Source organism: Ornithorhynchus anatinus, chromosome 2 (genome assembly GCF_004115215.2).
Source record: "Ornithorhynchus anatinus isolate Pmale09 chromosome 2, mOrnAna1.pri.v4, whole genome shotgun sequence".
Taxonomy (NCBI): domain Eukaryota; kingdom Metazoa; phylum Chordata; class Mammalia; order Monotremata; family Ornithorhynchidae; genus Ornithorhynchus; species Ornithorhynchus anatinus.
This window is the reverse complement of record NC_041729.1, coordinates 78,868,384-78,884,061: the sequence shown is the minus strand read 5'-3', so window position 1 is coordinate 78,884,061 and position 15,678 is coordinate 78,868,384. Positions and strand designations below refer to the sequence as shown.

General features: G+C 40.7%; 1 protein-coding gene across 4 annotated transcripts in view; it reads left to right on the top strand.

Annotated features, from left to right (window-relative positions):
• SASH1 (SAM and SH3 domain containing 1) overlaps positions 1-15,678 on the top strand; it is a 913,623-nt gene that overhangs the window by 822,574 nt on the left and 75,371 nt on the right. For all 4 annotated transcript variants that reach the window (XM_029056633.2, XM_029056623.2, XM_029056651.2 and 1 more), the window contains exons 5-7: positions 8,490-8,533; positions 10,111-10,197; positions 12,579-12,691. In XM_029056633.2, the coding sequence (XP_028912466.1) occupies positions 8,490-8,533; positions 10,111-10,197; positions 12,579-12,691 (244 nt within the window). The remainder of the gene's footprint in view (positions 1-8,489; positions 8,534-10,110; positions 10,198-12,578; positions 12,692-15,678) is intronic.

Below are 15,678 nucleotides of genomic sequence, written 5' to 3'. Positions count from 1 at the left end.
CCAGTTACAGCATATGATTGCCTATGGTCAGAGCTGCCCCAGAGACTGGGGGACGTGGGGAGGAGCTGGCTGGTGAGAGGTTTGCAGGGAACATGCCCCGTGAGTGGCCAAGCCTGGGACCAGGTTTCTGCCATAGAAATCGCTCTTTGGTTTGATTCGTGTCATATTCTTCCCAGAGATATCCCCTGCTTCTGCGCTCAGGAGCCCCAGGGAAGAAGGAATCTATGACTGCTGGTCCCATATATCCCCCTGCTGGTTGGGTTGTGCTCAGACTGCAGAAGCTGAGCCAACCTTGCCACCTCCGTTTGGGCAATGGTGAATGGGAGCCGGTGTTTGTTTCCACTGAGAAAGTTTTGACCTGCTTAAAGAGCCATCACCATGGAAACAGAATGAGAAGATAATTGAATGGAGCCTCTTTACCTCCCATCTCTCTCTCCCCCACCCTTTCTCTCTCCCCCTCTCTCCCTCTCCCCCCACCCCTCAGCACACACACACTCATTTTCCTTTATCCCCCTGTTCTCTCTTCCTCTCTCAAACCAGTGCCAGTAGGGTCAGGGTTCTTGCAGTCCTGCTTTCCCTTCAGGTTCATGCAAATTTGATAAGAATACTAAAGGCCCATTTTCTTCACTGTGCCAGGCTCTGTAGAGATAAATTACTGGTGTATTCACCCTGCAACAGTTATATTGACAGTCGGTTTTCACACCAATTATGGAGCTGGGTCTTGCCTCCCGCATACAGATAACCAAATGGCCTTCCAAAGGAGCATGCAAATGCTTTTTGTATTGATTCGTTCAGGGCTCAAAATGTGATCAGCATTTCCATGTAGAAAAGGTCTCCATATACTGTTCCCTTCACAAATGTGGTAAATAACTATTTTGAGGGTAGGCAGGGAAGTCACAGGGGAGAAGGAGAAAATGATATTTGATCTGCAAAATAATTAAACTAATTTCATTTTTTAATGTAACTAAATGATAGATTTAGGTTTGTGAAGCAGCTGCTTATGTTACACAAAAGATCATATGAAAAACCTAAGAGAGGATTTCATTTTCTTATGCTGGGTTAGGCTCTGTGGTTTAAATGATGTGCTTTAGAATGTCGGAATGTATTTTAACAGGACTTGGTTTGATTTTTTTTCCTCCTCACTCACATATGGTACAAACCTGGAAACAATTCAGACCTATGGGATGGGGTGATATTGATTACTCACTAACATTGATCCCAGAAACCAGAGCTTGTGGTGTCTTAGGAGAACAAGGAATAGGGGCTATGAACAGATGTTTAGTTGGTGGTTAAAAGCAGGATACATGGGAAATCTTTCCTCCCAGCATCTCTTCCTATTGTAATAATTTGCTGTTTCAAAGTTGATGCTTTTGAATTACTAGTGTGTACTCTTTTCACTGACCCATTATTGGAAGCACTATCTTCCTATAAAAAAGTCTTCTTTATATCAAAATCATAAACAAAACAAAAAAGAGAAGTTGCTCCCTAAACTCATTTTGTCTCTATACATCTTTTGCTTCAGGCCTTTGAGAAAAATCCTGTAGCACATTCAGAAATTGCTAACTGGATTCCAGGACTGAATAAAAAGCTCAAGTCTCCTGGCCCATACCTCCAGTCCCAGCCTGAGGAAAATTTGCTCCCCAGTATCTTTGTTTATAAACAAGAAGGACAAAATTATAAGCCACCAGGGAGAATAGTTAGAGATCTGGCCCAGGGATTAAATCTGGGTCTTCTTCCTGGATTCCCAATGTGGGTGTTTGAGCAAATGGAAGCAAGAGTCCCCTCCCCTCCATCTTTCCCATGGAGTTTGTGAGGATTAAAACATTTTAAAAATACCTAAAGCTCTTAGAGCTGGGTCCAGAGATGAAAGCCATCTTGCAGTAAATTAGACTCAACCTGGGTGAAGGCAGTTTCTTCTTCTTGGATGTGAATGAGCACCTCTCAGCTCCAAAACCCAACAAAATCAGTCCTGCAGTGTCTGCAGAAAATAAGCTCTGATTGTGTCCGAACTGTTTCTTCGAATGAATTGCATATTGTATTTACAGTAGAGGTAGATCATATCATCAAACTGACACCTTGTTTTGCCATCCTGGGGATGTGCTGGTTTATTCAGTACCACCCGTTCCCATCTTAGACCCAGGCGGAGATGGAGGCAACCCCTTACCTGCTGAGAATTTGACAGTTGTCGGCAATAAATTTGGTTTCTGCCTTTTATTCCCAGTCCCGCACCCCCAGATTTCTCCAGTACTGTTTGCGCTTGCAATTCTCAGGTTAGCCACACTAATGAAGTTGTAGATCAGTGCACTAGAAAACCTTCCTCACAGTGGAGTAATGGCATTTGGCTGCCTCTCAGACAAGCAGCTCTTAAACTTCTGCCAAGTGTCACTGCATCATTAACTTTCAGAACAAGCTATCAGTCTGTGAATGGAAGAACACAAATCACTCTCGATACACGTTCATGAAGGGTCTTCATGTTCAGCAGTTAGAGTGTTTCAGTTGGCAGATCACACTTGAAAGCTACTCTGAGATCCCATAGAATCTTCCCGCAAATATCCAGGTACTGAAGTACAGTTTTGATAAGTTTCAAAGGGAATTTGACACTCCAGAAGTAGATGCCACTTTGAGATGTGCACATACTAGGTTTGTCAACACCTCCAACCTTCCGATTTGGGGTGATCACTGGCTGAAATGGGCTTCACATCGCAGTGAAAAAGAGAGCATGAGTTTATCAAGTGCCGCTTGGAGGCGATAGGCTGAACAAAATTGCCTATGATGGCTCTGTCAGCTTTGTGATGTGAGTAAGGTAAGGAGATAGATGGAAACATTAGAAAGTGCCTGGATTCACTGATGCAATTGTCTGCCTCTTTTACTTCAAGTTCTTCCTATTCATTTTTTTCTCATTCTGTTTGTTTAGCCCTCATGCAAAGGTATTCTCCGTAACTCAGTGTTACGAATGGGATTTGAGCTGGATTCTTACTTGACCTTAGCTCATGTCCCTCTAGGTGCATGCCCATATCACAAACCCTCTTATCAGATAATAATAAACCTTGTTAGAAATCTAATAAGCACAATAGAAGCAAGTAGAAGGAATATGAGTCTCTGCCCTCTGGCAGATTGCAATTTAAGGACAACAGTAACACAGTCTAAGCAGCAATACAACATTATGAAGACAGTACACACTAAAAATCAAGAAATAGCTATGCTCTGCTAAGTTGCAGCATGTTTATCTGGTCAGGACTCCAAATTAGTGTTAAAGTTTCAGATCCTATTATGGCAAAATAGTAGAAGCATGAAGCGGTTGGGGATTCATAAGGGAAGTGGGGCTTACTTACTCCAGTGAGCTGGAGAAGACTCATGGAAAGACACTGGATTTTCAAAGACCTTTCAGTGAAAGAGGCAAAAGTTTGGCAAGCTGAAAGAAAGTAGATTCCAAACATGTAGTTTGAGAGAAGCTCCCAATACAGAAATGGGAAGGAATTCGGTGTAACAAGTCATTACTAAACTGGCCTTAATTGAACTTGGGTGTGGAAAGGGAGAATCAGGGAGGCAAAACGTAATGACAGTGACTCAATGAAGGGCCTTGAAACTAAAATAACCTGTCACAGGGAATATCTGAATTTTCACATGCATAAAAGAAAAAGTCCACAGACAAGGAAGCGAATGGAGAAGTAGGTACGGCATCTGTCACTGCTGTACATTCTTTGAATCATCAGTAGCGTTATTAATAATAATGTTGGTATTTGTTTAGCACTTACTATGTACAGAGCACTGTTCTAAGCACTGGGGTAGATACAGGGTAATCAGATTGTCCCTTGTGAGGCTCACAGTCTTAATCCCCATTTTACAGATGAGGGAACTGAGGCACAGAGAAGTGAAGTGACTTGCCCACAGTCACCCAGCTGTCAAGTGGCAGAGCCGGAATTCAAACCCATGACCTCTGATTCCCAAGCCCACACTCTTTTCACTGAGCCATGCTGCTTCTCTATTAACTGAACACCTGTTGGGAGCTTTGTATTTGGGAAACACACAAAATAACTAAAAGACATAATGTCTGCCCTGGAGAATTTACAATCTAATGGGGGAGAGAAAAGACATAACTTGGCAAATACAATGTAGTGAAGAGTGATGAAATAGTTATAAATAATAGACAAAATCAAAAATTAGATAAATACATGAATGCTGGTGGCTAATGGAATGGATAACTGAGAAGGTAGCCGAGGAATCAGGGAGTGCCTCTTACAGGAGGTGATTATTTTTAAGAGCGCTTTGAAAAGTGGAAGAAGCAGTAGGAAAGGCAGGACAGAGGAGGCAAGCTGCATGGCCTAGTGGATAGACTCTGGGCCTGGGAGCCAGAAGGACCTGGGTTCTAGTCTAGCTCCACCATGTGTCTATGTGAGCTTGGGCATGTCACTTAACTTCTCCGTGCCTCAGTTACCTCATTTGTAAGATGAGTAAAACTATGAGCACCATGTGGGACAATGACTGTGTCCAACCTTATTAGCTTATGTAATAATACTACTAATAATGATAATAGTGTCTGTTAAGCCTTTACCATGTGCCAGACACTGTACTAAATGCTGGAATGGGTACAAGTAAATCAGGTTGAACACAGTCCCTTGTCCCATGTGTGGCTCACAGTCTTCATCCCCATTTTACAGATGAGGTAATGGAGGCACAGAGAAATTAAGTGTTTTGCCCGAGGTCACACAGCAGAAAAGTGGTGGAGCCAGGATTAGAACACCATGACCTTGATTCTATTTATTGCTATTGTTCTTGTCTGTCCGTCTCCCCCGATTAGACTGTAAGCCCGTCAAAGGGCAGGGACTTGTCTCTATCTGTTACCGATTTGTACATTCCAAGCGCTTAGTACAGTGGTCTGCACATAGTAAGCGCTAAATTAAAAAAAAATACTATTGATGACCTTACGTTATCCCAGCACTTAGTACAATGCGTGGCATGTAGCACTTAGCAAATACCATTTTTAAAAAAGGGAGAGTTGCTAGGAAAGAGCATAGATCATGAGCCGCTCTTCGATTGTCATTTTGGGTATCTGTGTTCTCATTTAAGCTCCCTGTAGGTAGGGGCCGTGTTTTGTTTCTGGTATACTTTACCAGCTGTACACACTTGATTGGTAAGTGCTCAGTAAAGACCATTGTTTGTTTGAACAGCTATTAACAGTCTCATAGTGAAAGAATGAGCACTAATGAAAAGATTGGGAAAGGGCTAAATCTAAATAAATCAGTAATCAAAAACTATGGAGTACTCACTATTTAAGGCATTGGTTTTTATATGAAGAAATATGAGATTTATTAGACTCTAGCAAAGATGTTATGACTGTTTTAGTATTACTCTCCTGCCACATTTACTGAAGTGTGCTAGACATTGTACAGAGTAATGGGGTAGATAGCAGTGGTCCTCGCCTAGAGAGGCAATGGAGCCTAGGCTTACCCTGAAGTTCACAAACAATCACTAAGACAAAACGTTGTGATCTCTGATCTTACAGCTGGTGGTAAGAAAGAGTGGCAGAGAGAGTTATGGTGGAGCTGTAAAACTAGACCTATGAAAAATATCTTGAAATCTTTAGCTAGAATAAGGAAGGTAATATAAGTGCCCTGCCCAAATTCCATTTTGCAAAAAAATTATGTGCAGTTTACATCAATTCCCATTATTCATATTCAGTAAATTCCCTCAAGAGAAAGGTACAGTGGTGCTATCATTAGTGTGCCTGTTTACATCACGCAGAAAATGGATAGGGTTCTTGAGGAAGACAAATTTCTTGTAAAATTTTAACTAGTTACTACTAAAAGTAGTCATAACAGGTATTTTCTAAAATAGCAAAGTCGCTACAAGGACCTTAAGGTGCAGTAACAATTGTTTTAAAAATTGAAACAGAGAATTAGTTTTTCCCTCTTTGCTACTAAAATATGTAGTGCACTTCAACAGCCTTCATAAAATTCACCCTCTACTTTTTGATATTACACTGAAAGCAGGGATGATTTAATAACAAAAAACTTCCCTTTTGAGCATGTTGTTCATGTTCTGCATTTGAATCCATCTTTTGTCTCCAAGGGTAATGACTGCTAGCTCTGTTTTCTCCTTATTCTTCCAAATGTTGACCTTACCCACTGGAAGATTAGATCTGTCCACTTCCACCTGGTGCAGTCCAAATCTATAATTTGGTTACATCACTTGATTTACAGTTCTTCCTGGATTAAATTTCTCATCAGTCTGCAATGGGAAGGATATATTTCACATCCCAACTGTGACAGATTCTATTTGCCTGCATGAATTACTGAATCAAAATTAAACTTCATTTTCCCCTTTGCAAATTGATGAGCAGGGTTTTCCATGCTTGTAAATGCAGGTTTCTAATTACTTGAATAGTACAGATTTTCAACCAGGGCAGACAAACCCCCACAAAAAACTATCTGCTTTTCCTCCAGTGATTTTTCCCAAGTGAACAGAGAAACAGCAGTGTCCTCTGCTGGCAGTCTAAGAAAACACCAGAGTGAGTCAGCGCACACAAACTTTCCAAAATCTTTCAGAGGTTTCTGGAATAAAATGTGAGGGGAAATTATTTATCCTTCCTATTACCTACTGGCAGTTCCTGTCAAATGAGATCATTTAGCTCACCCTCTCATGAGAACAGCTTCTCGTTTTCATGAAATGTAGTACACTTCCTTCAAAATTATTTTCCTCATCTTTAGCTGTTTTGAATAATGTGAGTGGAGAAAAATAGAAATAATATCTCTCTTGGACTTCAGGAATAAAAGAAATCTGTGATTCCACCTAAAAGTAATAGGAGTTTCACTAGGTAATGGAAATGGCGCCAAGTAGATGGGGCCAAACCTTTGAGTTCCGCTACCATCAATCCTGTCCCAAACCTCACCTTGGAATTTGTAACATGAATGCATGTTCCTTTGACAGCTGCATTTTGGGCTTTTCCACGTCTCTGCCACTCTAGGATGACCTTGGGGCTCAGCAGAGCTCAGGTAGGGGCTGGGCATTGGGTGAGAGAAGCGCAGAGCTGTCATCTTCTCCATCCTGGAGAGCATTTGGGGGTTGGGGTCAGGTGCTGGGGAGCTGGGAGGACTCCTTGGTATGGGACTCCACAGTACAACCTCTCAGAGAAAATGCCATGTGCACCCCTCAACTTGTATTTTAGTCACACTGGTTTGAATTGACGCAAAAAGAAACAAATGTCAAATTTTTCAATTTTAGCTGATTCAAGGATGAGCCACAGCTAAGATACACATAGATTCTATGATTTTTTAAACCTCTCTTTAGATTTGGCTAATTCAGTCCAGGCCTGAATTGAGAAGTTGTGGCTTAGTGGAAAGAGCATAGGCTTGGGAGCCAGAAGACCTGGGTTCTAATCTTGGCTCCACCACTTGTATGCTGTGTGACTTTGGATAAGACACTTAACTTCTCTGTGCCTCAGTTTTCTCAACTGTAAAATGGAAATTCCGTTCTCCTCCCTACTACCTAGATTGAGCCTCATGTGGGACAGGGACTGTGTCCAAGCTGATACCTTTGTATCTAATATACCCTTGTGGTTAGAACAGTGCTTGGGATATAGTAAATGCTTAACAAACATCATAAAAAGGGCCAATGCTGCTTTTTAGGCCGTTTGCTTAAATTAGGCTAAAAAACAGGAGACTGCAGGCACGCATCCCTGTCCTCCAAATACCAAGAGATTAGGATGGGAAAGTGTTTGATTCCTGGTCTAATCCTCCTTCAGCAAACTCAACCAAGCCTCTATTTTCCGTAACTTTCTCTTCCCGCTTTCTTGTTTTTCTCCTTCCCTTCATCTTTGTTCTCATTGCCATCTACTGGCAATAAAGCTTCTATACTCTCTGTCTTCTCCCTTCAAAACTTTTCCCAAGAACCATTGCCTCCTGGTTTCCTTTACCTAATAATAATAGTTATCATAATACAGAACCATTTTGGTATTTGTTAAGGGCTTAATATGTGCCACTGGGGTAGATGCAATACAATCAGCGCAGATACAGTCCCATCCCACACAGGACTCACAGGTTAAGTAGGAGGGAGAACAAGTACTGAATCCCCATTTTATAGCTTCAGAGACTGAGGCATAGAGAAGTTAAATGACTCACCCCGGGCCACACAGCAGACAAGTGGGAGAGCCAGGATTAGAACCCAGGTCTTCTGACGCCCAGTCCTGTGAAAGGTATATTTAGTGCCCAAAACATTGTGTTCTTCAGAAAGGAGGGTACTGTCTTATTCAAAGTAAGAGCTGAACAGCAAGCAATACCCCTTTTTGCCCATACCAACCTCCCCATTCCACTTTTGGACTTTGGCTCCTTGCAGACTCTTTTCTCAGCCTGCTCGCAAAGTCTTCTCCCACATCAACCGTCCCTCCCACCTCTCAAATGTCAGTTAAGATCATTCATGTCATTATTTGGGTGGTACTACTTCCCCTAAGAGATCAGAGCTCCATGGTAATCAGCTTCCTCTTTGTGTTCTAGGCTTCCCCCTCTTCATAAGTCCAGTTCAGAAGAGGGCTCTTTCGGTAAGTATCATTTTCATGCTTTAAATCATCCTGAATTTGCTTTGTGCTTGGTCTGTAGGTGACAGGAGCAAAGAGACTTGACACTTTGCTTAATTAATTTGTTTCTTTGAATGTCCACGGTCAGAACAAGGAAGGACAAGTGTCCATTTTGACAAGCAAAAGAGGCAGGCTGGTGAGCCAGAGGCCATGTGACTTTTCCTCTGAGGAGCTCATGTCCCATCTGTAGCAGTAGCCTGTTGTTACCTGGCATCTTCAATTTAGGCATCATTGAAAGTGGTGATATAAATGGTTTGAGTGAGCCCTGCTCATTGGAGAGTCAGAGGGGCAACCACTTTTCTGGGTTTGCAGGATGACTAACATCCATGTAGTATCCAACTTAGGGAAATGGTTCCTGCTCCTGTCTATGCACACACCCACACACCCACAAACACACAAAGGCAATATAATGGACCCAACTGAGCTTGCAGCCTTGAGGGGGAGATAAACATTAAAATAAATAAATAAATTACAGGTAGTCGTACCTGTTTGTCTAGACTAGATAGGGATGGCAGTAGCTTCCTCAGTTCATGATCACTGAACACTACACAAGTGATTTTACAGTAATATTCATTCATTCAGTCACATTTATTGAGTGCTTACTGTGTGCAGAGCACTGTACTAAGCCCTTGGAAAGTGCAATTTTGCAACAGATAGAGACAATCCCTACCCAGCAATGGGCTCACAGTCTAGAAGGGGGAGAGAGACAACAAAACAAGGGACACAAGTAGGGTAGGTAGACCGATAATTTCTAATCCCACCATTGATACAGGGTGATCCTCATGATTATCATTTTTACTTGTGGTTCAGCCTTTTAACATATCTGGAGGAATGTGTCTGTTAATTGTTCTATTGTACTCTCCCAAGTGCACAGTACAGTGCTGTGCACACAGTAAGCACTCAGTAATTTTGATTAACTGACTGATTGACACTAGAGATAAAACCAGATTGGGTAGGAATAATTGGTGAAAGTATTTGTCTCATGAAGTTTGGCTAAAAAGAAAAGATTTCTTTGGGTGCAGGGAGGTGCTGGGGTGGGGTGTGTGTGTGTGTGTGAGAGAGAGAGATAGAGAGAAAGAGACAGAGAGACAGAGAGACAGACAAACACATACACACTTGGGGTTTAGTCTAAATAACTGGCTTGCTTCTACAGGGGGATGAAATACCACCACAAAAATAAGGCCAAGCTTGACATACTAGTTAAATCAATCTCAAAGTTTATATAAGTGGATATACATGCAGAATTTTTAAACTGTCGTTTTATGGTTTATCTTAACCTCTTAACCCTATGAACCTTTCTTTGCTACCAGAGAGTGTGCATTTCTCCTAGACTGCTGTGTAGGCATTTACCAGGTCTTTTTTTTTTTGAGGGGGGATGGGGGAAGGGCTGGAAATGGAAAGTTCTTTTTCAGGCCATTTACAAATACACCAGTCAAAATAAGTTTATTTTAAAATAATAAGTTTATTTCAAGTTTGAATTTTGAATGACTATCTTCTTTTCCCATTCATATATCTAACATATATCTTTTCTTTCTTTGCAGGAAAAGGGGACTGGAAGAAGAAGAATAAGTTTTTCTGGCAGAACTTCCGAAAGAACCAGAAAGGCATAATGAGACAAACTTCTAAAGGTATTATAGTGCACTTGGTAGGATAGAAGTCTTTTCAGCCTAGTAGTGTTAAGAAAATTGTTCCATTAATTAAAATGTATGCAACAAGGATATTTTGTTAGTTTTTCACGCTTTCTCTGAGGAGCATTGTACTAGGCATTCAGATCCACCAAAGAAGTTCAAAGCATGATACCCTCCCTCAAGAAGATAACAAGCTAATGTGGGAAAATAAAGAGGCATGCACTGATGCAAATGCAACTGTTAGAAGAGAGTGAAAGTACATAGAAATAATAAATCTAGGGAGATGAATCACTAACAAATAATAAATAAGTCAACAAATAAATGTCTCAGAATGCCTAGAAGGCTGTGACAGTGGTACAACTAGAAAGACAGGGGAATTGATTGGGGACTCTGTCCTGGAGGTGGGGAAGATTGGAGCAAAGAGGCATGTTTTAGCAAAGCTGAGGAGGCAGGCATTGCTAAAGAGAGTTTGGAGGTGGAGAGGAAGCCAGTTAGTGTAATTTATTTCAGAGGTCCCTAGCCTGTTCCTAAGCTTTTGACAGAAATCTTGCACCAAGGGAAGAGGCAGGTAGGAAATGGGCTGTGTTAAGCAAAGTGGCAATTGACCCTTCACATTACCCCAGAGCTTTATTGTTTAATGTCTCATTCATTCAACTTCAGAAAGGACTTTAACTTCTTCTGATCAAAATATCTTATGAAGGGACTCTTCATGACCTCAGACCCCTTTGTCATTTCTCCTGTTGGTAGAGTTTCAAATAAGGATCTGATTTCCAATTTTGATGTGTGGTAGTCCTACTTAGAACCTTCTCTGTTGCATATGACTGAACTTATGTATTCTGTTCCTGTATCAGCAGAGACTCACTTGAGATTCGAAACTAATATGGGGTCCTTTGTTGGACATGGAAAAAAAGTATAAATTTATTTACCAGACCACACAGATTTTTAGCATCCTACTCTAACCCCCAGAAGGTGCACTGGTAGTCAAATGAACATAATCAGCAGTCTAGTCATATTTATTGTCCATCTATCATACTCTGTTACATGCCTAAGATATTTTAAGGCTGTCCTGCAAAACCTTGCAAAGAAGAGTTAGACCCTAATTCCAAGGTGATTTGCTATAAAAGGGTAAGGAATAGGAGCCCAGAAGAATATCACCTCCAGGGATTTGTCCCTACAAGTTTGTAAGCACACCCTTCAGCCCTACCTTTCTGTACCAACGCCAAATTGTTGGTGTAGTTAAGACTATAGCTGGTAGTCTCAAGTTGTCACACAAATCATTAATGAATGAGAGTAGAATAAGGAAGATTGACTGGTGTAGTGGCTTGTAAAGTCCGTCAGCTTGTTAGAGTACACACAGATGATCTTTTCCCATGGACTGACGTAGGGTACAGTACATGCTAATGTGTTTCCAGTATATTAAACATGACAGGGATCTGTTTGCAATATAGAAAAGCATTTCAAAAGTAGTCTAACAAGGGAATTTTCTTTTCCTCTGCTGTTCTGGCTATTTTCTATATTCAGTAGGAACATAACAAGGTTATATTCAGAAGCTTATTCATAATACCAGTTTAAATTGATATAGTGCCTTTTTTTCTAGTGAGTTCAAAATGTTTCCCACATGAGGAAGCTGTATTCACTAAAGAAAATAACTTGTTAAGCCAACCTTCCCCTGGCACGAGATTTCCTTCTTTCTGGTCCACAAATGATACTGGCTGAATCCGCATCATGGAAGACCACCGCAGGTTTCCCCAGAAACTTCTGTTTAACACATGTTTAACAGGCACAACACTATCCAGGTTTATTGTAAATCCAACTAAGGGAAATTCAAACAGTATTTTTTTTTGTGCAATATTGGGAGTTGACTGGAAGCTGGGGTACTAAGAGGCAAGTTCATAAACAGAGACGTGCCCTATGTGAGACAAACCCTTTAGCTTATGAAGGGTTTATATGTGCAAAATATGAAAAAAGAGCCATTTGAACTACACTTGGATATTTGGACCTGTAGACTAAGCTCATTATGGGTAGGGAAAGTCTATACCAACTCTGTTATATTGTATTTTCAATATATACATAAGCTCTTAATAAAAATTATTGATTGAGATGGATAGGCCTTCTCCATCATAACATTATCACTGAATGGAAAGGAACTTTTAGATGTAAACTTTCTCCAACAGTAATGCTTAATGCCTTTTCCAAATGTTTCCTTCACACATCTTTTACTAGGAGTAAAATAAAGGCCTCCTTTGCATTTCTGATCCACCAGTAATATGTAATTGAAGAAAATGCTGCTGAATAAGATTCCTCCACCACGTCCACTGAGGTCTTCTCTTAGTGGCCTGTGGTCTCACGTCTGTTTTTCCTTCCTTCCTTCTCATCTCCAGGAGAGGATGTTGGCTACGTGGCAAGTGAGATTACAATGAGTGATGAAGAACGTATTCAGCTGATGATGATGGTCAAAGAAAAGATGATCACCATTGAGGAAGCACTTGCAAGGGTAAGCCACAGAGGATGGTCAGTCCAAATCCTCCATGCCTCCTGGATTGTTCCTGTCTGAATCTTTTGAAGGAATGGTGTTCTGTGGCTGTAAAAGATGCTTTAAATGAGAAGGACATTTTAATGGAATTGAGACCATGTGTCTGAGAAAGGCCATAGTTTAATCTCTTTATTTAGCAAAATCAGACCCCAGCAACTTAATGAAGTTCCCATTATCCTGTGGTTAAATTTGGGTAGTTCTGAGCTTAAAGGTTGCTTAGCCTTGAGGTCTAATTTTTTTGAACTCCAGTCTTGAGTATTTAAGAAGACATGCTGTTACTATTTATTATTTATTAGGCCAGATTTTCCCATATGTATGCTACTACCAGCAAGTAAATTAAGGCCCTCATCAGCTGCATTAATTCTTTTAGACCATTACACTGAAGTAGAAATTTACCCAATGGTAAACCCGTGATCTGAACTTGGCTTTGGAAAGTGTCTAAGTTACTTATACCAAATTGCTTCTATATTGGGCAATGTGGCTCAAGGAGTTTCCATGTAGTAGACAGTTTTCAAAACATAAATATAGAAATTGAAAGGGTCTTGGAGTGGGATCAGAGGACAAAAAAAGGATTTGGAAATAGGATGATTAAAATTTGGAAGGGAAGCAGCATGGCATAGTGGAAAGCAAACGGGCCTGGGAATCAGAAGATCTGAGATGTAATCCCAGCTCTTCCATTTGCCTGCTGTATGACCTAGGACAAATCACTTAATTTCTCTGGGCCTCAGTTTTCTCGTCTCTAAAATGGGGATTCATTTCAGTTCTCCCTCCTACTTAGACTGTGAGCATAACTTATATCTACCCCAATATTTAGTTCAGTGCTTGGTACAGAATAAGCAATTAACAAATTTCATTATTGTTATTATTATTAATAATAAATTATTTGTCTTCAAGAAGGGAAGAGGCTAAGGGACAGCTCAATAACTTACTTTGAATGTATGAAGGTTTTTCTTTAAATTTAGGTTTTTTAGATTTAGATTGTTCTCCAAGAGGCATTCTCGTGACTAAGCCCTCATTTCCCCTACTCCTTCTTCCTTCTGCATCACCCTTGCACTTGGATTTCTATCCTTTATTCACCCCACCATCAGCCCCACAATACTTACGTACATAGACAAAATTCATCTTAATGTCTCTCTCCCACTCTCGACTGTAAGCTCCTTGTGGGCAGGGAACATGTCTACCAATTCTGGTATACTGTATTTTCCCAAGCACATCGTAGTTATCTGCACATAGTAAAACACTCAATAAACATGATCGAGTGATTGATTGATAAAAAGGGTACTAACTAGATGGGCTTTATCTCCTCAGTGGAAGGAATAATAAATTATAGCAGAAGAGATTTAGATTAGCTATGAAGAAGAGAACTTCTAGACAGAAGGAAGTTAGAAATCTGGAGCTTCCTAGAATTACTTTCCCTGGAAATTTTAAAGACATTTCTAATGACACTCATCTGTGTGAAATTAACATCAGCCATGGGTTGAACTGGATGATTTACCAGGTCTTCCCAGACCCCTCATTTAGAACCTAAGCAAAGAGGATTTGGATGGGCAAGGCATATATGTATTCATGAAGTTTATTCAAAACTATTTATTGAGCTTATCATGTGCAGCTATACTATGCACTTAGAAAGATAGAGTAAAAGGGATATGGTCCCTGCACTTGAGGTACTCACAATCTAATGAAGGAGACAGACTGACAAAAATTGATATAGAAAAAGGATGGAAGATTGACTAATAAATGGAGTATGAAAATCAAAATATACATAAGTGCTGAGGGTGGCTGTTGGAATGAGCCAATCAAATCTGGTGGGTTTAATTGAAGAAAGGCCTTGGAGCAGCTGAGTTGTAAGAAGAACTTTGAAAATAGGAAAGGGTGTGGTCTGTGGATTTGAGTGGAGAGGGAGTCCCAGGAAGGAAAATGGCTTGAGCATTGGAGTGAAGATGGGAGAGTTGAGAGTGAGGTACAAGAACCCTCAAGACATAAATCTGAGAAGACAGAAATATACCCAGCAGAAAAAGATGTGGACGTAATCCTCTTCCAGAAAAAAAAACCTTCCTGTTTGAAAACAGATCTATTTAAATATTAGTTTGATGTTGGATATACTCAGTGATTTACCTGTTTCCTAAACAAAGGAAAGGACTGGGTGCTTCCAGAAATCATGAACAAGACCGTATTTTCACAACCAGAGAAAAAATACTTCCTCTGGCAAATTTGAAAAAAAAATGTAGTTTGGCTATTAGAAAGTCTCAGTAACTTAAAAACACTTTCTTCGTTCAATCATATTTATTGAGTGCTTACTGTGTGCAGAGCACTGTACACAGTGCTTGGAATGTACAATTTGGAAACAGGAAGAGACAATCCCTGCCCTTCAATGGGCTCACAGTCTAAAAGGGGGAGACAGATAGCAAAACAAGTAGCCGGGCATCAGTACCATCAAAATAGATAAATATATATATATATATTCATTCATTCATTCAATAGTATTTATTGAGCGCTTACTATGTGCAGAGCACTGTACTAAGCGCTTGGGATGAACAAGTCGGCAACAGATAGAGACAGTCCCTGCCGTTTGACGGGCTTACAGTCTAATCAGGGGAGACGGACAGACAAGAACAATGGCACTAAACAGCGTCAAGGGGAAGAACATCTCGTAAAAACAATGGCAACTAAATAGAATCAAGGCGATGTACAATTCATTAACAAAATAAATAGGGTAACGAAAATATATACAGTTGAGCGGACGAGTACAGTGCTGTGGGGATGGGAAGGGAGAGGTGGAGGAGCAGAGGGAAAAGGGGAAAATGAGGCTTAAGCTGCGGAGAGGTAAAGGGGGGATGGCAGAGGGAGTAGAGGGGGAAGAGGAGCTCAGTCTGGGAACGCCTCTTGGAGGAGGTGATTTTTAAGTAAGGTTTTGAAGAGGGAAAGAGAATCAGTTTGGCGGAGGTGAG